Below are 23,313 nucleotides of genomic sequence, written 5' to 3'. Positions count from 1 at the left end.
ATTCACGTGAATAAATCCATCTATAGCTATAGATCTCCCTAATGTAAACCTGCCATTATATATGAATGAACTGAAAAGTTTAAATCCTCTTTAATTCAACATCATCGTCGTCTTTCCAGTAAGAGTATGAAATGCGCTACTAATGTGCGATTCACATAGCACGTTACGGAGAAGAACGTCTACGTTCCGTCAACGTCTCCACCAATTCACACATGCAGTCAATGCTTCCCCCAGCACCGTCACGTCAAATGCCAAACGAATGATTTATTTAATTTTATTCATGGTTTCGCCACCTACAACAATTTTAAATTGCAATGCCCTCTTTCAAATCAGCATGCCTAGAATCAGTTCTAAATTTGGAAAAATTCAATGAGAATCATTGAATTCAATTATTAAAATGCTTAAACCCCGTAGTCCGACCCTTATGCAACAATAATAATGAATAGAATAATTCTTTCAACTAGTCGCGAATGATTTTCACTCCGAATGACTTAGCTCCAAAGAGATATGTTGGCATAAAAAGTACAGTAAGTTACTTATAAAGCGATATGCTGAGGCACCACTCAGTGTCGCATTGGAGTCGGTTTTGACCAGTAATTGGACATTTGCGACTGGTGGCGACTTTCAATGTGGGGCCATAATTTGGGCCCCGAACTCAATGTTTACAAAAATGTCCAACTAGAGGTAAAAATGTCTAATTAAACGTGTTACATAACAGATCTGTTCAATTAGCTTAATGTCGATGTAGATGTAAATTACTGTGCAACCAAATCAAAACAAAAGCCGAGACACAAAGCCCAGACAAAAACCAAACGAGCCGTCCGTCTCCGTCAATTATTCTTTTCTACAAACCCTGCCGGTCGTTTTCGTTGAACGTATGCCGACGGGTCGTTACGTTGCTGGTGTATGTGAATGTTTTCATGAGAATTGCATGGTAGAATCATTGACGTATCGTGACGTGACGGGACGTGAACGTGACGTGTATGTTGTATGTGAATCGCACTTAATACAGCGTCACCGTCACCGTCCCGTCAACTATTTTCTAGGACTTTTTTTGTCGCCATCCAATTTGCCATTGATAGTGTATGTGAATACCATACGATTTCCATGGGATAATACTCGATATTTTGTCCCTTTACGTTGACTTCACGGTGATGGGATGTTGTATGTGTAGCGCGATTTAATGTTTCCAGAATTTCTACCGAATTGAAATACCGTTTTGACTCAAATTCCGAACACTTTATTTTAATATGAATGTTTCTGAGCTTAAATGTTATAAATAATCGAATAAAGAAAATCCCGACATTCTTTGGGGTGTACCCTTCCGTATAACATTATTTACAGGTATCGATACTACTTATAATTTATCATACAAACTATTTTCAAAAAAGAGGAAGTCAACACAAGTAATAAAAAGTTTGATTCATTTCATGAGGTTATGCACCAAAGATCCAGGTTTTAGGAGGAAATTTTAAACGTTATCTGAATAAACACTAATTATAATCTGAATTCTTCGTAACGAATTTAGCTTTTATGCATCAACATTTGAGAAGGGCGTGTTAAAAAAAACTACATAATTATATTCGAAATATGACGGTTTATGATCACCTTTTGGAGTTTGGTTCAGAACTACCCCGACTTTTTCCAAAAAAAGGCATGCCGTGTACCGAAGGCAACAGGTAGAATCGATTTTTATAGTTCATTTTGATGAACAGACCATAAGCAATTAAAATTGTCTAGTTATGTAATTTTTCGCAATCTAAAAGAACATTGAACTTGTTTTTAAACAGATTTCATTTGGCTCTACTGAAATTTTTGGAGGATTGGCATACACTTTGTCACATAGATTTGCGCATCGGTACTTTTACTTACGGATAAACTTCACATCTGATGCTGCCCCTTTATCTGAGGACTCTTAGTAGAATTGTGGTTGCCATTTAGAGGCGAATGAAATGCAAAGTTTAAAGCCTCTTAAAACGAAGAAAGAAAGAAAGAAATGTTGCCATTTATTACCCTCCACAGTCAAATATGTCGCATCGTCCATGGTACATTTATATTCCGAGGAAGCAGCGAAAAATGTTTGGGAAGAAGCTCGTAGTGTGGATTTAATTGTACTGAACTGCTTTTCGGCGACCGCCGAGGCGCGTTTTTTCGCTTTCCGTTTTATAACCATTCCGTGCAAAAACTTTATCATCGTTTTGGATCAACCTGATATTTTCTCCCCAGCTCACGATATGATTTTGCCGACCGACCAGCCGTTTCTGGCTTCAATTTCGCTCGAACTTTGTTGTCTTGTAAAGTGCATTTTCGGCCAGAACCGGATTTTCTTTTCAAGGTATTTCCATTCTCAAAGAGTTTGATAGTACGGTCTATACACTTTTTTTTAATCCAAGATCCTTGAAGTAGTGAAGCACTTCGCTTTTAGACTTTTCTTTGTTTTGCTCACAAAATTTTAAAATTAATTTACGACGGTCTTCTTCCGTCAATGCCATTTTTCCAACTAAGCGTTACTTGACAGAATTGATTGGCAGTGTTGTTGAAGTTATATTGAGGTGGTTCTTCATTTTATATTAAAAGATTCTTCAATGTGTGCAGTACATTGTAATCATAGATTAATTCCAAAGTTGTTCGGATATTTTTCCTCTACATCCACCTTGCGGTTTTATCACAGATAAAACCAACCTCTAGTATTTTTTTCACTATTTGGTTTGCTGTTCTTATGTTAAGTTCTAGAAAAGGTAAGAATCTACAATGAATGAATGTCATTTTTATTGAAGAAATCTTGAATCAAATTAGTATTAAAGTTGTTTCGACGCATGATTTAAATTCCGAACAGCTGATGTTAAAACACTGTTTCCCAGCAAATAGAGTAATGGTTCACTAATTAGGCTTAAAGGACAGTTCAGTACTGGAACAACAGTAGAAAAAGACATTCAGGACATCATTTGAGGGGCTCAAAATGAAAGGGGTGTAAGTGACATAATCGATTTCTCTACTTCGGCTCTCTTTTTTGGTCATAACTTAGCTGCCAACACATTCTCATCTGTATTTGACATCTATCGGATTCTATAGCAAACTCAAATTGGAACGTTTTTTGTAGTTGAGTTATTTACTAAATAAAAAGTTGATGAAGAGAACTCGTTCGAATCCTCAACGAGAGCGCTCCTCTTTGGTTTATAATCACCATAGTTCTAGATATGTGCGAGCGCAAGAAAATGAATTCAACTCACATCGGAGCTGAAGAGCTGATGAGCTGATCGGAGCTGTGAAGCGGCAGAGCTGTAGAGAGCTGTGAGTTTTGATATGCGAAAGAATTATCTGTCTCCCGCTCTTCGTGATATGTAGTCAGCAGTGTTGCCACACGTACAGATTTATCTGGAATGGTACAGATTTTTTCGTTATTTTTGGTACAGATTCTGTATGGCACAGGGTACAGGTTTTCGGCAAAAAGTACAGATTGGTACAGATTTTTCAAATGGGTGAAATTTCTTACATTTGAACATTAAGGTACATGACGACTTTCACGCCGAAGTATCGCTTGATGCTGCTGATCATAAAAGCATTTACAATCAATGATTGATCAGTTTCGTAAAAATGGAATTCCTTATAAGGAACGTCTGAAAGGATTCGTGTCGGACAGTGGGACGTATGTTTTGCCCCAGATCAATTTTCAATTGTTTTCCAGGCTGAAAACCCTGAGTTCACAATGCTACATGAAGAGCTGAATGATTTTTATTTGATCATTCTCACTAATATATGTGAGGAATTTTACGTTGTTTCAATGTCCAATGCTATTATATTTGATAATCATTCGAAAAACGACAAGTTTTTTCTTGTAGGTGATCAAGTAAATGAGAATAAGATTCGATTTTGATGTTCCGACGCTCAAGGCTGCGGCAATGTTAAATCCCAGAAACTTTTCCAATGTGAAAAGCATCAACGTTGTGTTAGAAGCGTTTCCTAGATTCTAGAATGTACTAGATTTGAAGAATTAATTCCGTACCCGTGCTGTACAGTTTCAGAATACGAGCATGTGCAGGGTTGATGGACAAAAATTGGATGTCTCAAAAGGATTGACGGTTCGCTCACATTTCGGCGCTTCATTGTCTTGTTTGTAACGTTTTTACTATCTTCACTATTTTTTTGTGAATATCATCAGAGCAAAAATAAGCTTCGAAACCGGTACAGCAACGATACGATGAAAGTTATTTTGGGATCAAAAGAATTGATCAAACATCGTGGCGGCAGTTCGAAAATTTCAATAATAATGCCACAGTATGCAAAATAGATTCAGAAAAAACTGTGTATAAGCCTCATCAACCACCCGAATGACTTACAAAGGTAAATGTAGTATTTGTAGTGAATAAATGAATATTGTTTCATGCTAATAAATTAGTACTGTCTATACAACGAATATTTTCGATGGTACAGATTTTTGGGAAAAAGTACAGATGAGGAAGATTTTTAACCCCTTTGATACAGATTAAATGTGGCAACACTAAACGTCAGTTTGTTTTCGTTAGTCCCTCTCCGGTCTTTAGCTATAGCAGAGATGCCAAATAGGAAAAGGTGTTAATTTGAATATATTAAATCGCTCGCTCGTTTTTAATTCTATTTTCCATACAACGCATTATAAAATGAGAAAAACATTATTATATTTAACTGTTTATTATTATCATGAGGTGTTTGCAGATGAAATTCATATATTTAATTTTATCAGCGCGCCACGTGCTGCATCAATGCAATAAAAAAAACACCCGCCATCGATGCTGATAATTGATTTGATTGGCAATAGATTTATACTGGTTATGGACTTACATGCGAAACAAACAGACTTTTAGAATAAAACGAATACTACTATCTTCGCACACAAATCATGAATATTCATATTTTTCAACGGTTCCATTTGGCTACTCCTGGTTCTCCCGTTGTTTAAATTCAGCATCTCCAAAGTTGAATTTTAGCATTCAGTATTTGTATTTGTATATTATATTATTAGAAATCGTTTTAGTCTTAGTACAATTACAAAAGCAATTCTTTTTCTTTCTCTGTTTGTCTATTAAGATAACATACGCTTTACAATGTCCCATGGTAGTTACGTTTCAGATACAATTGTGTGAACAACCGCAAAATTCAACTGAGCTGAAGCGCTGTTTCAAATGATCAGCTCACTTGTATGAGCTGAACGGCTCTGAGTCGCTCACCATAATGATAAAAATTTGCCCACTCTCGATTCTCGAAGCGAGCGGTAAATCCAATATCCGAAAGGCGTTTGACGAACTGATAGCGGCTAAATGAACTCTGTAGTATTCTACGATCAACGTGTTATATTCTTGGTTGATCGAAAAAAGGCTTTTAAAACGAGTTTTTGTTCTACTGCTAAACAAAACCTTAGAGTCAATGGGAAACATAGACCAAATACTGAATCTTAGAACGCAGAAACCTTTAATTGAGAATCTGTTTTCTCATCTGACTTCATTTCCCAAAAATAATCTGCAAAATAAAAGTTCTTCGTTGATTCCCCGCAGATCCTGTGGATAATACTGTCACAATATCGCTACGCATTTGTGCTGTTCGGAATTTAAAACAGATGTGTTCTGAATTCGAGTCAGTGACAAATATTGTGTTCGGAATTAGAATCAAATATATTTTAAAATTTAGTTTTTTGCTATGAATAAGTATTTTCAAATCAATTTTATTGCAGTCAAGTGCAACAAAAGCTGTATTGCATACAAAAATTAAATTACTTATACACTCGCGAAATAGTATCATTTTGAGTAATGAGACACTATTAAACGATCAACAATGCTTCGGAATTTGAGAAAGAAAAGGTAGTTCATGCTTGGATATAGGACATGAAACATTCAAACGTAATAGAGAAGATATTAAGTCTGCTACTCAAACATAGATGTCGCTTGAATATCACTTTGACTTTACTCTGTATAATTTTGAACACGAATAACGAAATGACATCACAATTCGACAGACATTTTTGTATTTTGTTCACTTTCGAATTTGTTCAATTCACAATTTTTGTATGTATTTGATTCTCATCCCCAGAGCGGCGTGGTTCCATTCCTGCTGGAAACTGTTGGCTCTAAGGATCGTGAGCTGCAGGAGGCTTCCGCAGGATGTCTGCAAAATATCCGAAAACTGGCACTGCGTGCCGAAGAACTCGAATTTCGAGGAGAATAGATGCTCAAAATTTATTTCACCATTATAGCATACTCTCACGGACATTGTTTGTTCAACACACTCACGTTGTATTTAGGAGCATTTTTGGATGACGATATGGTACTTACGCTGAGAATTCCGCTCAGCATGTTAACGTGCAGAGATAGCATATTTCAGACAATAAAATCAACTTGTGAAAATACACTAGCATACTTCAGACGAGAGTCGCCTCGTTATTTTTGAAGAATTAAACTTTTAGCGATAATTGGGCGTTGCTACACTTTGATTTCAGTGTTCGCTTTGAATAGACTTAATTTGCTATGCGTTGCAATCATTTCGGCGCACGGCGGGTGTGTACTCGGCATTTCGGTTGTCTTTTTTATTTGTTTGTTTAGTTTACTTGCGTATCGCGATCGGTTGGAATACTTTAAACACGCGCTCCTGTGTCTTGTTCAGTGCTAACATCAACATAAAAACAAGCAGAAAGTATTTTTCATTAGCATCTATGGATTGATCATTAATTTTTTCTGTAAAACGAATGATTCATCAGGTACTCTTATCACAATGTCACTGGAGGGCGTAGAAAAAGCATTGCAAGAAAATCAGCCTTTCACAGCGGAACAACTGCTCCGGGAAGCATATGATCAGAAGGGTGCAGCAGATATTTTCTATCAGGTGATACGGAATGGATCTGTGCCGGCTTTCAAGTTGCTCCTGACGATGAACATCTGTAACGACACGGAAACATTTCTGCAATGTTCCAACGCTATGATTGAGCTGGGTGTTAAAAATGTATCAATTTCTTGGGAGATGAGTCAACATCTACTGTATCGAATCTCCTCGTACGGACTGCGCAATTTGAGTGGCGACCCCGTTGTTACCAAATCTGAAAGCTATTGGAAAGAATCAATTGCCCTGATAAGCCGGTGGGTTCACGAGCTACGGAAGCGGGGGAAATGGTACGAGTTTCTGGCAGTGGACGATGAAGTGATGTTCCGCATAGCAATGATCCATAACCAGCTGTATTTCATTAAGAATCATCCCGCCCTGTTGCGACTGCCGCTGAAGGAATTAATTTTTTGTTTGGCAGTGTTCATACATATTTTTAGCGAAATTCCTGGAAGTTTCGCGTTCAGAACAGTGCTCAACAAAAGAAATGTGATGCAGTTTTTAATTGCCATTGTGGCGCATCTTGAGAGAATAAGGCAACAAGAAGAAGAAAAAGGGCGTGGAGAAATGAGGAAAACAAAACCAAAGAAGATGCACGTTATGAAAAAGTTGCTGAAGACTTATCGCAGAACTAAACACATTTACACGACGTTCAAAATAATTCTCGGTGCGCAAATATACAGACAGTTTAGTGACAAGGATTATGAACGCGCCAATGCTCCAACGACAGTTGCCGCCATGAAACGGTTCATACAAATATTTGGAGAAGCGATCAAAAATACCGCAGACAGTCCTAATCTGTCCACGAAGTTGCACAACACCCTCTACGGTATGCTGTCAGAGTCGATCTCATTGAATTCGAAGTATAGGAATTTCTCCAGTCACGGATTTCCCCTTTCTTATCTGTACGTTCGGGACACTGAGCAAATATTCTACTACAAAAATTTACCTGATTACATTTTTCTAATCGAGGTGTCGATGCAGATCCTTTGTGTGTACACTTTACACGACAGCATGCGTTATCAGTACGGGATGATGAGACGATGTCGTTCGATCGAGGATTTGCGTGCCCTCATCGTGTACGCTTGTGGAAATGAAATATCGGATCTCCAGGAGTTTTTGTTCAAGCGAATTACGTCTTATCTATGTTTGGTCAAAAATGATCTGAAGGAGACTGAAGGGGATGCTTTGTCCGAAGCAGAACGTAAAGATTTGGGTGATGCTTGGGATAATCTTAATAAAAAAGTAGTTCTGGTTGAGGAATTGCGCAAAATGCAGTTTCATCGGACAAGTGCAGTAACAGAAATCATCGCTTTTGCCAATGGTAACATCAGCTCGATTCACCGTTTGCTGGATTCGAAATTCACAGACAGTTCGAGTTCACGTGATGTCTTCACGAAAATTATTGACAATTGGGAGACACTCTCCCCGCCGGCTTTCCTGAGTAAGGATTACCGGGGGACTATCGTGCAATCATATGTGCATAGACGACTCGAGCTGGAGCACGACCATTCCGAAGAGTGGAGATACCGAGAGAAGAGTCGAGAGATTTTTGAGTTCTTTATGAGCGGTTCGAATCTGGATGGAGACACTCTCCGGAGATTAGAGGACGAATTGCACACAGTGTTGTGTAAGTCTCAAAATGGGTACTATTTGAACATTTTCGATCTAAACTGCAAAGCGCATGCCATTAAACTCACGCTGAAGGAAGCCTTTACTGGACCGAAGAAATCAAAAGAATTCAAACAACGAAAGCTTGAATTTAAGTCCAAGTTGGCAGAACTTCGAAGGCAGGATAAAATACAATTACGGGAAATATTTCAAACACTAATAAGTAACATTCGTCAATCATTTTTGCGATACGGCTGTGACAACATCGACAATTTTATCCAACACCGAAACACAATACCGCTAAAGGCCCATTTTGCCATTCAGTATTGGCAGCTGCAGGTTATGGAAATATTATGTGGAACCGGCTTTTTCGGGGATAATTTCATCACTTTGACAAAGTCACTGCCAATGATGTGGGGTAGCTCCTACCGAAACTATCTTGCCCATGATTCTCTTTCGTACCATTTACTAACTTCCAACGAACCGGTAGATAGTCTCGTTAATGGATTTGTTCTAGCTTGGGAATGTGATGATTTGGATATTTTCGGAAAGAGTCCTAAATTCGGGCTGGATGGTTTAGTGACGATCGAACGGGATGGTTTCCACTGGTTGGAAACACAACGCGATTTACTCTCCGGTATTCGACAACGAAATGTATCACTTATTGAGAAGAGCTTAGTGCGGGGAGCTGAATTAACTGGATTCTATCTACAAAACCTTGGATGTTTCCTTCGAATAAACCAATATGGAATACCGCTGATAAGTGCGCATGAGATGCTTACTGTCGACGATCTGGATCCGATTCTGCCCGTACTGAACAAATGGGACCCGCACAAAGGAAATTTGTTAATCAATGGGAGGTAAGTCATTTCACCAATCAACACAAAACCATTTTATTTTAATATTTTTGACTTAGCTGAAACTTTGCCAAACTCATAACTAACATGCCGGGTGTTCGGGTTCGATTCCCTTTCTGGTCGGGGGAATTTTTCATCAAAGAAATTTCTCCCGACTTGCACTGTGATCACGCCTATTCTAGAGCTTGCCACTCAGAATGCATTCAAGGCGTGTTATTTGGCATAGAAATCTCAACAAAGTACTAATAAAAATGACGCAAGTAATACTACGTTGAGACGGCGAAGTTCCTCTAGGAACGTTAGTGCCATTGAAGAAGAAGAAGAAGAAACTTTGACAAATTATTCGGCACTAGGTGCGATGCCAGTTTTTATATTTATTTATTTTGGCTTAACGTCTTTACAATTTTATTCTTCTCCCATTAACCCATTAACGACCAAACTGTAAAAAAATATTTTTGACGTAGAACTACGTCTTTCAATAAGGGTGCCAAATCAGAAAACAGGTCACGTTTTTATGAAATAAAGTTAACCTTGATAACTATTTTTGCCGCGAACGAATTTTGGCACGCGAGCTTGGAATTGGCTCTTTCTCTTCTCTTACGCAAAATTTTGCGATGCGTTCAGGAATGCCTCGTCGCGTTTCGATGCGTACGATGGACAAGTGTTGTGTACACGAAGAGATGCTCGTGCATTAGTGCTCGCGAGATTTTCTCTTGTAACTGTCTCAAAGTGACATTTGATTAGGTCGTCTGAGATCTCACACAGCACGTAGAAGAGACAATGTGCTTTGCCCTATTCAGCCTCGTATTTCACACAATCATTGCGAGCTGTGTGCAACAAATGAATGAATTGATTGGATGACTTTAGTAGCGATATTTATGCGAAACAGTTCTTCATTACTAATTGTTATACGTGCCATATTACGAAAATTGAAATTTTAACACCAGAAGCGTAACCCCCGATAGCACTAAATGTCACTTTGAGGCAGGTACACGAGAAAGTCTCGCGAACACTAATACGCGAGCTTCTCCTATGCGGGCGCTACACGATTCGTCCAACGTTTCACTCGAATGTTGGACTCAAACATTTGACTCGATGAATCGACAAATGTTGTGACGAATGTGCTGCTACACGGTAAAGTGAATGTTCGATTCAATGCAATCGGTCCAAACAATCGGCGAGTATTAGGATCGAATATTTAATGTTTTTATTTACCATCAAAAACGTTAGGAAACTGGATGACGATGCGAGTATTGAAATTGCTGACGTAGCAATTTTTTTGCGCAATATTTTGCATTTTATGAACCAATTTCATAATTCCTTCATCTAAAACTTGTAAATAAACCAATCTGTCAAAGATAGATTCGGACGAATCGTGTAGCGCTGTATCGAATGTCATCGGGTGTCGAATCAACGAATGACAAAAATTCTTTGACTCGTGCCACTCGCGTTGGAAGGTAATCCACAACGAACGGATTACCTTCCAACGCGAATATTCGACGCTCGACATTGGAGGCTCGTAGCTCGTCAGTCGACTACACGATGCGTCGAATCATCGAGCGTCCAGCATTCGAGGGTGTTCGTAGCATCGTGTAGCGCTGGCTTTACATGTATACAACACATGCGCATCGCTCATGTTGAGGTGCAACGAGGTATTCTTGAGCGCATCTCAATATTTTACGAAAGAGAAGAGAAGGAGCCGAACCCAGGCTCGTGTGCTAAAGCCCGGTCTCATCATTTGCACATTGAAGGGTTGTCCACGCTTGTCCACGGTGAGGGAGGAGGGGGTTTAGATAATATCCACGTGGACACATAAAATGAATATTTTTGGAAATACATTAATATCTATAATCAAAAATGAATGAAATCTTCTCTGCATCTTTGTCAAATTTCAATCTTGCCGCACCTTACGAGTACTCCGTATTTATCAATAAGAGACCAATTTTTTTCATATCGTTGAACTGCTCCGCAAAAATGTATATTCTGAGAGTAACGCAAATGAATTGAGAGCGATGAATTTATTTACATTGGTAGAAGAGGATCATACATCCCATTCACAATTGTGTGAACAACCGCAAAATTCAACTGAGCTGAAGCGCTGTTCCAAATGATCCGCTCACTTGTATGAGCTGAACGGCTCTGAGTCGCTCACCATAATGATAAAAATTTGCCCACTCTCGATTCTCGAGGCGAGCGGTAAATCCAATATCCGAAAGGCGTTTGACGAACTGATAGCGGCTAAATGAACTCTGTCTGTTCTACGATCAACGTGTTATATTTGATCGAAAAAAAGGATTTTAAAACGAGTTTTTGTTCTACTGCTAAACAAAACCTTAGAGTCAATGGGAAACATAGACCAAATACTGAATCTTAGAACGCAGAAACCTTTAATTGAGAATCTGTTTTCTCATCTGACTTCATTTCCCAAAAATAAACTGCAAAATAAAAGTTCTTCGTTGATTCCCCGCAGATCCTGTGGATAATACTGTCACAATATCGCTACGCATTTGTGCTGTTCGGAATTTAAAACAGATGTGTTCTGAATTCGAGTCAGTGACAAATATTGTGTTCGGAATTAGAATCAAATATATTTTAAAATTTAGTTTTTTGCTATGAATAAGTATTTTCAAATCAATTTTATTGCAGTCAAGTGCAACAAAAGCTGTATTGCATACAAAAATTAAATTACTTTCGCGAAATAGTATCATTTTGAGTAATGAGACACTATTAAACGATCAACAATGCTTCGGAATTTGAGAAAGAAAAGGTAGTTCATGCTTGGATATAGGACATGAAACATTCAAACGTAATAGAGAAGATATTAAGTCTGCTACTCAAACATAGATGTCGCTTGAATATCTTTTTGACTTTACTCTGTATAATTTTGAACACGAATAACGAAATGACATCACAATTCGACAGACATTTTTGTATTTTGTTCACTTTCGAATTTGTTCAATTCACAATTTTTGTATGTATTTGATTCTCATCCTCAGAGCGGCGTGGTTCCATTCCTGCTGGAAACTGTTGGCTCTAAGGATCGTGAGCTGCAGGAGGCTTCCGCAGGATGTCTGCAAAATATCCGAAAACTGGCACTGCGTGCCGAAGAACTCGAATTTCGAGGAGAATAGATGCTCAAAATTTATTTCACCATTATAGCATACTCTCACGGACATTGTTTGTTCAACACAGTCACGTTGTATTTAGGAGCATTTTTGGATGACGATATGGTACTTACGCTGAGAATTCCGCTCAGCATGTTAACGTGCAGAGATAGCATATTTCAGACAATAAAATCAACTTGTGAAAATACACTAGCATACTTCAGACGAGAGTCGCCTCGTTATTTTTGAAGAATTAAACTTTTAGCGATAATTGGGCGTTGCTACACTTTGATTTCAGTGTTCGCTTTGAATAGACTTAATTCGCTATGCGTTGCAATCATTTCGGCGCACGGCGGGTGTGTACTCGGCATTTCGGTTGTCTTTTTTATTTGTTTGTTTAGTTTACTTGCGTATCGCGATCGGTTGGAATACTTTAAACACGCGCTCCTGTGTCTTGTTCAGTGCTAACATCAACATAAAAACAAGCAGAAAGTATTTTTCATTAGCATCTATGGATTGATCATTAATTTTTTCTGTAAAACGAATGATTCATCAGGTACTCTTATCACAATGCCACTGGAGGGCGTAGAAAAAGCATTGCAAGAAAATCAGCCTTTCACAGCGGAACAACTGCTCCGGGAAGCATATGATCAGAAGGGTGCAGCAGATATTTTCTATCAGGTGATACGGAATGGATCTGTGCCGGCTTTCAAGTTGCTCCTGACGATGAACATCTGTAACGACACGGAAACATTTCTGCAATGTTCCAACGCTATGATTGAGCTGGGTGTTAAAAATGTATCAATTTCTTGGGAGATGAGTCAACATCTACTGTATCGAATCTCCTCGTACGGACTGCGCAATTTGAGTGGCGACCCCGTTGTTACCAAATCTGAAAGCTATTGGAAAGAATCAATTGCCCTGATAAGCCGGTGGGTTCACGAGCTACGGAAGCGGGGGAAATGGTACGAGTTTCTGGCAGTGGACGATGAAGTGATGTTCCGCATAGCAATGATCCATAACCAGCTGTATTTCATTAAGAATCATCCCGCCCTGTTGCGACTGCCGCTGAAGGAATTAATTTTTTGTTTGGCAGTGTTCATACATATTTTTAGCGAAATTCCTGGAAGTTTCGCGTTCAGAACAGTGCTCAACAAAAGAAATGTGATGCAGTTTTTAATTGCCATTGTGGCGCATCTTGAGAGAATAAGGCAACAAGAAGAAGAAAAAGGGCGTGGAGAAATGAGGAAAACAAAACCAAAGAAGATGCACGTTATGAAAAAGTTGCTGAAGACTTATCGCAGAACTAAACACATTTACACGACGTTCAAAGTAATTCTCGGTGCGCAAATATACAGACAGTTTAGTGACAAGGATTATGAACGCGCCAATGCTCCAACGACAGTTGCCGCCATGAAACGGTTCATACAAATATTTGGAGAAGCGATCAAAAATACCGCAGACAGTCCTAATCTGTCCACGAAGTTGCACAACACCCTCTACGGTATGCTGTCAGAGTCGATCTCATTGAATTCGAAGTATAGGAATTTCTCCAGTCACGGATTTCCCCTTTCTTATCTGTACGTTCGGGACACTGAGCAAATATTCTACTACAAAAATTTACCTGATTACATTTTTCTAATCGAGGTGTCGATGCAGATCCTTTGTGTGTACACTTTACACGACAGCATGCGTTATCAGTACGGGATGATGAGACGATGTCGTTCGATCGAGGATTTGCGTGCCCTCATCGTGTACGCTTGTGGAAATGAAATATCGGATCTCCAGGAGTTTTTGTTCAAGCGAATTACGTCTTTTCTAAGTTTGGTCAAAAATGATCTGAAGGAGGCTGAAGGGGATCCTTTGTCCGAAGCAGAACGTAAAGATTTGGCGGATGCTTGGGATAATCTTAATCAAAAAGTAGTTCTGGTTGAGGAATTGCGCAAAATGCAGTTTCATCGGACAAGTGCTGTAACAGAAATCATCGCTTTTGCCAATGGTAACATCAGCTCGATTCACCGTTTGCTGGATTTGAAATTCACAGACAGTTCGAGTTCACGTGATGTCTTCACGAAAATTATTGACAATTGGGAGACACTCTCCCCGCCGGCTTTCCTGAGTAAGGATTACCGGGGGACTATCGTGCAATCATATGTGCATAGACGACTCGAGCTGGAGCACGACCATTCCGAAGAGTGGAGATACCGAGAGAAGAGTCGAGAGATTTTTGAGTTCTTTATGAGCGGTTCGAATCTGGATGGAGACACTCTCCGGAGATTAGAGGACGAATTGCACACAGTGTTGTGTAAGTCTCAAAATGGGTACTATTTGAACATTTTCGATTTAAACTGCAAAGCGCATGCCAATAAACTCACGCTGAAGGAAGCCTTTACTGGACCGAAGAAATCAAAAGAATTCAAACAACGAAAGCTTGAATTTAAGTCCAAGTTGGCAGAACTTCGAAGGCAGGATGAAATACAATTACGGGAAATATTTCAAACACTAATAAGTAACATTCGTCAATCATTTTTGCAATACGGCTGTGACAACATCGACAATTTTATCCAACACCGAAACACAATACCGCTAAAGGCCCATTTTGCCATTCAGTATTGGCAGCTGCAGGTTATGGAAATATTGTGTGGAACCGGCTTTTTCGGGGATAATTTCATCACTTAGACAAAGTCACTGCCAATGATGTGGGGTAGCTCCTACCGAAACTATCTTGCCCATGATTCTCTTTCGTACCATTTACTAACTTCCAACGAACCGGTAGATAGTCTCGTTAATGGATTTGTTCTAGCTTGGGAATGTGATGATTTGGATATTTTCGGAAAGAGTCCTAAATTCGGGCTGGATGGTTTGGTGACGATCGAACGGGATGGTTTCCACTGGTTGGAAACACAACGCGATTTACTCTCCGGTATTCGACAACGAAATGTTTCACTTATTGAGAAGAGCTTAGTGCGGGGAGCTGAATTAACTGGATTCTATCTACAAAACCTTGGATGTTTCCTTCGAATAAACCAATATGGAATACCGCTGATAAGTGCGCATGAGATGCTTACTGTCGACGATCTGGATACGATTCTGCCCGTACTGAACAAATGGGACCCGCACAAAGGAAATTTGTTGATCAATGGGAGGTAAGTCATTTCACCAATCAACACAAAACCATTTTAATTTGATATTTTTGACTTTGCTGAAACTTTGCCAAATTATTCGGCACTAGGTGCGATGCCAGTTTTTATATTTATTTATTTTGGCTTAACGTCTTTACAATTTTATTCTTCTCTCATTAACCCATTAACGACCAAACTGTAAAAAAATATTTTTGACGTAGAACTACGTCTTTCAATAAGGGTGCCAAATCAGAAAACAGGTCACGTTTTTATGAAATAAAGTTAACCTTGATAACTATTTTTGCCGCGAACGGATTTTGGCACGCGAGCTTGGAATTGGCTCTTTCTCTTCTCTTACGCAAAATTTTGCGATGCGTTCAGGAATGCCTCGTCGCGTTTCGATGCGTACGATGGACATGTGTTATGTACACGAAGAGATGCTCGTGCATTAGTGCTCGCGAGATTTTCTCGTGTAACTGCCTCAAAGTGACATTTGATTAGGTCGTCTGAGATCTCATACAGCACGTAGAAGAAACAATGTGCTTTGCTCTATTCAGCCTCGTATCTCACACAATCATTGCGAGCTGTGTGCAACAAATGAATGAATTGATTGGATGACTTTAGCAGCGATATTTATGCGAAACAGTTCTTCATTACTAATTGTTCTACGTGCCATATTACGAAGATTGAAATTGTTCACGCTTGTCCACGGTGAGGGAGGAGGGGATTTAGATAATGTCCACGTGGACACATAAAATGAATATTTTTGGAAATACATTAATATCTATAATCAAAAATGAATGAAATCTGCTCTGCATCTTTGTCAAATTTCAATCTTGCCGCACCTTACGAGTACTCCGTATTTATCAATAAGAGACCAATTTTTTCCATATCGTTGAACTGCTCCGCAAAAATGTATATTCTGAGAGTAACGCAAATGAATTGAGAGCGATGAATTTATTTACATTGGTAGAAGAGGATCATACATTCCGCCAGGACGAAGACACCGCCAAAGAATGTTAGAATCTTGTAATTTGAAAAATGCACGACATAGTTTTCTTAGGTATGGGTTCTGCTGTTGTATCTGTCTTTTGAGAACACCAAAGGTGATGAACCAAAGGAAAATGAACAATAAATTAGCTTCGTTACGTAGAACGCTACAATATATCTGTTCCATACTGTTGCATCTTGTGTCTGGTGAGATTGGAAAGGAATTCCGTTTTGTGTGCTTCTACAAAGCATCGATAAATTCTAAAAAGTACTGCTCGCAACTAAACGAAATTAAGGTCGGCGATCCACAACAAACTAACAAAATTAGCCAATATGATAGACATCGTATTCCACCAGAACAATGTAAAATCTCATTCTTTTTGACATCCCGGCCGTAAATGTTAGGTTTGCCTGTGAAATAGCGCACCCGCCGTCCTCGCCAGATATTGCATCTTCCAGTTATTAATTGTTCAGGCCACATTCTTGAGCACAATAATTTTTGAAATTGCGGAAGGATCGATTCGACCTTACACTGTGTAAATTAGGCATAAACATTAACTAATCAATATTTTGAAAAAAAAACTACGCAGAGAAACTCGATGTTTGAATGCCGCATGAGTTATTGTAAATTTTGGCTACATTTTGAAAATTTTCGACTGAATTTTCATTAGCGAAGCACAACTAAATCAACCCATTTCTGGAGCAAATCATGATAGAAATGGGTAAAATACGATTTCGTTCGCAAAAGATCATGGATCGCATGGATAAGCAAGACAAACTACTACATTTAACATCAAAGTCTTGACCAGAGATGCCAACCTTCCTGATTTTTTCCAGGATTTCCCAGACTTTTTGGCACGTTCCCTGATATCCTGACAAACACTCAATTTTTCCTAATTTTTCAAAAATGATCCTGATTTCTCCTAATTTTTGTACTTTTTACATTATCAGAATGAAAATTATCCGTAAAGAATATACTGGAAGTTTTGTCAATGTTTTCCTGGTTGGATATGAGAGCTGTCATAATAAAAAATTAAAAAAGAACTATAAAATACGGGTCTAATAGTTTGCGATAAGGAACAAAACTACCACTTTTCACGAAAACCTGAGAACCATTATATTTGAATAATTGTGTGTCTATAAGAATGATGCTTTGGTTTTTCCCTTGCAGTCGGCAGGAATTGTGGAACATCATAACATTTTCCAAGACTAAAAATATTATTGGTAGATGAAGCCAGCGATCACGATGCAGGTTTATTGTTCATTTGAACCGCCATTTGCGTGTTAAACAAACCAATACTACATAATTCAACACGACTTTCTTATTACTTGAACAGCATGATGATACCGATATCGTTTTTTTATCACTGCTACTTTGTTCCGCGATTCCAATAACCATTTTATAATGAAGCCCTAGATTTCATTGTCTGTTTTTTCGAAAGCATATAGAGTAGATAGGGACAATATGGTCCCTCTAAGAAAGAAACGTCCTAAATCATGTAGGAACATTAATGAATTATGCTACATGTTCAAACCTCTTGATTTTAAACCTTTATTGATAGATGTACATTGTATGAATTTGCTTTAAAAAAGATTTATGTGGAAAAATTACACTTTTAAAAATGTGTTCCATTTGCGGAGCAATATGACCATGTTAGTTGATTCAATAATTTGAGCATGTTTTCGTTAGGAAATAACGTAACAAGTTCATAAAACAAAAGTTTATTCTATTTTGCAACTTTCAGGTGTATTTCATTGGATTTCATTCAGTTTGCACAGATTGAACTGCGATATTACGTTACTCAAAGAATTGCTGATGTTTCATCGACATTGAATTGTCTTTCCTGGTGGAATGTTGTATTTCTGCTGCACGTCCTCAAATTTTTCAAAAAATATATTTGTGAGAAAAATTATTTTCGATTATTAAAATAATTCTTTTTTTTAGTGTAATTTAAAAAATGTATTTTTTATTAAAATTTAAACAATTTACTATATTTCATCCATCGACGAGATTTTTATTGATATTATAGATTTGGAGTTTAATTTGTTTTGTAAAAAAGTGTAAATATTAAAATACCATAAACATTCATTTTTAATTTGCCTAGGATCAAATTTAACCAGTTGTTTGAGAAAATATGGGCTTCATTGTGCCCAAAAATTCTTTTTCAGTTTGTACTTTTTCCAGAACCTTAAAATTATAATCTATAACTTTGCCTAAGACACCATTTCGATCAAATAACTCGCTTTGGCGTTATATTATAGTTTATTTTCTGAAACAATATCATTTTTGCATAAGCGTTGTTTAAAAAACTAATACCGTAAAATGGCATCGTTTTTAGTGCCGAAAAAGTTGGTAAAGTTTCAACTAAATCAAAAATATGAATTTAAAAAATTCTTCGAAAATTCGTGTTAATTGGTGGAATATTTCAGATATGACCTTTTAGCAGCAGTTAATTTGCAACGTTTTGATGACTTATCTACCCAGGAAATAATCGAACAGATTGAAACGACCCAGCCTCAACTTATGATGCCTCTCGTAGGTGCATTGCTCAACTATTATAAAACTCTGAATAATTTTCAAGCCATGGAAGAGCTACTTAAAAAATACGAAGAGAATACCACTCTGATAATTTCAATGGCCATAGGTTCGACGGAGTCCGGGCGGAGTTTTCTAGAACCGCACATTAGCTACGATTATAACATTTTCAACGAGCTGCAAGATTGGGAACTGGATCGATTATTCACGGAAACTCATCCCGCCTCTGATTATGAGCTTGGGATCACCATAAGACGTAACGATATTGCCATCTTCAAGCACATAATTCAAAATTGCTACCAGACCTCGCGTTCAACGCTGACAGAGTCGGACCTAGTGGATGCGCTGGACGATTGTTTCAGTTTCGGCCGGCTGGAAATGATCCGCTGCTTTTTCGCCATTGGTATCGGTTGCGATACTGCTGTTCTCGCCGATTCACTATACTCGGCCACAGTTAAGAATCAATGGAAAGCTGTGGAACTGCTGCTTGAAAAAGGCGTGGATGCAATGAGCGAAGATGAGGTTGCACTTGAATACGTAATCGGCCACAGAAACTTCAAGCTGGCGCGAAAAATGCTTGTTGACACCATTCCAGAGCAATACGCGAAGGACATTATCCTCTGCATGGCTAAGAAGGGATCTCTGCGTGCAATGAAATTTCTTATGACCAAAGGGGTGAACATTTGGCAATGCGAAGGAGTTTTAAGTTCTGCCCTGGGGAATACTAATCCGGAGGTGTATACTCACTTGAAAGAGATTATTTTCGCCTCGACATCGATCAGCACCAACGACGAGGAACTGAAGCTGTGGATACGGGTGCTGAATGAACTGAAAATTTTGGCATTTTTGGTTATGGACAAAAAGTTTTTCACGGCGTTGGTTCAAGATATGACTAAGGCTATGGAATTGCTGAATCGTATGTCGACCTTTCTTATGATCGAAGGACGACATTTTGCGGAAAATTTCCACTTTGAAAGTGTCTCGGGTCTGCTATGCACGTATATTCCGCCGATCGATTTAGACGCCAGAGGAATAATCGGAAAGTGTGATGAATTCACGAACAGAATTCGTAATTTGCCACGCGGTTTGTTAACTAAAAAAGTTGAATTCAGTGCCATATTTGCCGACGAGGTGCGTGTGATTAATGCTGAAATAAAGCTCACGATGCATTCTACGCAACCAATAGGTCACTTTGGTAACGAGCACCAGGTGATTCAAATTGAATTCCATCCTCACACTGCCGATGCTATTAGTTTAGGTCTCAGAGAACTTCTCCTTAAGATCCGGTATTTGGTAGCTGTAACGGGAAACGTCATTGTGCACAGTTTGGACAATCGTAGACTTGAGCACTTCCGATGTATACAAATCGAATCAAGCAGCTGTATTCTCGAGGAATCGCCCGCAGCGAATTTGGATTTAGGGCTGCTGTTGAATTTTCCTGGAACAAAATCCGTACTGCATTCGCTTCCTTCGGATGTACCAGTAAAACTGACAGAAACTCTTCTGCGCTTTGGAGCTGATCCAACTTGTATAGACAAACACGGAAGGACGCCATTTCGCTTACTGCTTGCTTGTTATATGGCGGTGGAACCATTTGATCTCATGTATCAGTATTGTGTAAATAATGACATAACCTTTCAATGTGGAACACATGTTTTTAACCTCAAAGACGATGATGGATTCACCCCTCTACATTCCGCCGTTGGTACAAACAACTATAAGATCGCGAAGTTTCTACTGTTGAATGGGGCAGACCCTACCCTGGCGGACTCATCCGGCGAAGGTGCAGTTCTAGGTTATGCGGTCTTGAATCGCAACGTGAACATTGTTCGTCTCCTGCTGGACCACTGCCCGGCAATGGTGAACATGCCGTATAACAGACAGGGCGGATCGTTACTTAACCTCGCAGTTAGAATAAACCACGACTACCTCGTACGTTTGCTGCTAGAACGTGGTGCCAATTTGTTCTGCGTAGATAATGAAGGTTCCTCAGCAATAGAGCGTGCTATAGAAGGATGTGCCATCGAATCGTTGCGAGTAATTCTTGATTTCGCGGATGAATGTGGAATATGGGTTGCAGAAGCTGTGAATATGAATGGGAAGTCAGTGCTAGAGTTAGCCAGAGAGAAGTCATGCCCAGAGCTGCTGGAAATGTTAGTGTGCCATATTATGAAATCAGCGATCACATCCTTGGTTGCCATTAAAGAACGCTATCGATTATAGCAGATGTTGTGGTAATGGAACAGAAGATACAACTGCCCCATCACTTTATTTTCGAGCTCTTCGCTGACAGCTGCAAATTTCCTCACGATAGACGTCTGAAGTTGAACCCAGATATCGCGTCAGTGGTTGCTATTTTTATATGTTCTCTGTTGATATATTATGTTGCATATCCGAATAAAGCTATATTTCGTTTACAGTCGCGTTTTCAATCGCTTCTTGATATGATCATATCACAGCCACTTCCCTCAATGTGTCGTAACGCTTGCAATAAAAAAGGACAATTTTCGAATGGCGATAAAAAAAACTACACAAAATAATTTTATGGGACAATTTTCCTATAAAACATAATTTTATTGACCATGCTACAAACATATTCCGACGCCCCCTTGTTGTGCTTCTGTCAGGTGGCCATAAATTTCGCCATTGCTGTTGAAAACATACTTGCTGGCATGTTTTTCAGTTCTTTTTTAGCTTTATTTATTAGTTCCTCTTCCGTTTTCGCCATGAAATTGCTGGAGTAGACCCTCCAGTAGGAGGACGTTCGGAGGGTTGGCGACCTTCAGAACAACAATTATATTGCAAAGTGATCTAATATTCGCCCGGAGAGTGTGAAACGAATAATGATTTAAATTATTTGAGTGAATTTAAATGATTTGAAAACCTACAAGAAGCTGAAAGTACCCAATCGAACTCCGGAACAACACATCGACCTAAAACGAGGGTTCGAAAGCTTTCTGAGCGTATTCTGGATAATCCAAATCACTACATTTTGATGGACGACGAGAAATAGGCCAAAGAGGACTCCAGACTACTACTACCTTGGCTTCAATTTACTCTGAATGAGTTTGAGAAATTGATTCGACTATTGCAGTGGAAAAATTCGGCCAAAAAGGTGCTAATCCGGCAGGCCATTTGCACATGTGGCTCGCGATCTTCTACTTTTCTCACAAAAGTGCACGAAGGTTACAGTGCAGAGTTTGATGGGAAGTGTCAAATCCAAGGTACGTTCGTTCTAAAGAAATCTGTGATACGTGAGACGTGATACGATACGTGAATTATTGACTCTACTATTTGTCAACACTAACCTATGCATTATAAAAACAAACAAATTTCGGATGCCGATAAAAAAAACTACAAAATATAATTCAATGAACCTAGTTTTCCTTAAATCCTACTTTTATTGGACCTTCTACAAAAATGTATCGACGCTCTTCGATTTGCAGCAGCCTTGGCGAAAACTGGGAAACACCTACGTTCGATACTTTATTCGTACTGCCAATTTCTCCCCAGAGCGCGAAGAAGTTGGACATACTGAGGCACTTTGTATCCACCGGATAGATCCGGCATTTAAAACATCCTCTCTTTTCAGGAGAATGGCGAGAGCGTCGAAAGGAACCCTGGTTCTGATCGTCCGACAATGCTGAGCAACCGAAGCAAGAGATGGAGACCAAGAGCAAGGTAGCTTCTGTTGTATTCGGCATTAGGTAAAAAGGTACACGTCTATACTTATTGGAGGTACTATATGATCTGACTTTATTAGTAATTGAATGAGACACATATATAAGAGTAATCTACAGTCGAGGCTCTATCATATACAACATCTCCCTTCTTTAGGTCACTTCTTTTTCCTAATAAACTTAGAATTTCTCCTCAAATCAACCAATCTGGTCCTCAAAACATACGATCGTGGTTCATTCAACTTTCTGAGTATTTCTCCTCTAAACCACTTATTGTTTTGATCTTGCACTAGAACTTGTTCTCCTTAAGTAAAATCATTTCCCTGTTGTACACTTTTGTCATAATTCTGTTCGTATTTTTGCTGATTTTTCTCCAGCTGCACTCTCAGCTCACCATTCTTTTCACCTTCGAGTTGTTGATTCCGTACTGGTAGCTTAGATCGTAGACTTCTTCCCATTAAAATTTCTGCTGGTGATGATGTTATTGAAGCAGCTGGGGTATTGTTGTATTCCAAGAGTGAGTAATAGAAATCGGTGTTTGCATCAGAACATTTCCTCATCATTTTTGAC

At 38.9% G+C, this 23,313-nt stretch overlaps 3 protein-coding genes across 4 annotated transcripts in view; all 3 read left to right on the top strand.

Moving 5' to 3' along the window:
- LOC129780614 (armadillo repeat-containing protein gudu) overlaps positions 1-6,399 on the top strand; it is a 43,041-nt gene extending 36,642 nt beyond the window's left edge. The window contains exon 5 of the mRNA XM_055789074.1: positions 6,061-6,399. Coding sequence (XP_055645049.1) covers positions 6,061-6,195 — 135 coding nt within the window. The 3' untranslated portion in view covers positions 6,196-6,399. The remainder of the gene's footprint in view (positions 1-6,060) is intronic.
- A 69-nt stretch (positions 6,400-6,468) lies between these two features.
- LOC129780612 (uncharacterized) lies at positions 6,469-21,482 on the top strand. 2 transcript variants are annotated; one of them, XM_055789072.1, is made up of 3 exons: positions 6,469-6,660; positions 6,725-9,314; positions 18,958-21,482. In XM_055789072.1, the coding sequence occupies exons 2-3, from the start codon at positions 6,739-6,741 to the stop codon at positions 21,284-21,286; spliced, it is 4,905 nt and encodes a 1,634-aa protein (XP_055645047.1). In that variant the 5' UTR covers positions 6,469-6,660; positions 6,725-6,738; the 3' UTR covers positions 21,287-21,482. The 2 variants fall into 2 exon arrangements, with proteins under 2 accessions (XP_055645047.1, XP_055645046.1); XM_055789071.1 differs by having other exon boundaries at positions 6,469-9,314.
- Positions 12,469-15,231, top strand: LOC129780615 (uncharacterized). Its single transcript, XM_055789075.1, has 2 exons — positions 12,469-12,907; positions 12,972-15,231. The coding sequence occupies exon 2, from the start codon at positions 12,986-12,988 to the stop codon at positions 15,092-15,094; it is 2,109 nt and encodes a 702-aa protein (XP_055645050.1). The 5' UTR covers positions 12,469-12,907; positions 12,972-12,985; the 3' UTR covers positions 15,095-15,231.
- Positions 21,483-23,313: the final 1,831 nt, after the last annotated feature.

The sequence above is a fragment of the Toxorhynchites rutilus genome, chromosome 3 (assembly GCF_029784135.1).
Source record: "Toxorhynchites rutilus septentrionalis strain SRP chromosome 3, ASM2978413v1, whole genome shotgun sequence".
NCBI lineage: Eukaryota > Metazoa > Arthropoda > Insecta > Diptera > Culicidae > Toxorhynchites > Toxorhynchites rutilus.
The sequence above is the reverse complement of the archived record's forward strand: the minus strand, read 5'-3'. Positions and strand labels throughout refer to the sequence as shown.

Excerpts from the sequence above, each read along its gene's own strand:
- LOC129780612 (XM_055789072.1), top strand. The coding sequence starts at position 6,739 with ATGTCACTGGAGGGCGTAGAAAAAGCATTGCAAGAAAATCAGCCTTTC. Across the intron at positions 9,315-18,957 it reads AATTTGTTAATCAATGGGAG|ATATGACCTTTTAGCAGCAG; the intron begins GTAAGTCATTTC and ends GGAATATTTCAG.
- LOC129780615 (XM_055789075.1), top strand. The coding sequence starts at position 12,986 with ATGCCACTGGAGGGCGTAGAAAAAGCATTGCAAGAAAATCAGCCTTTC.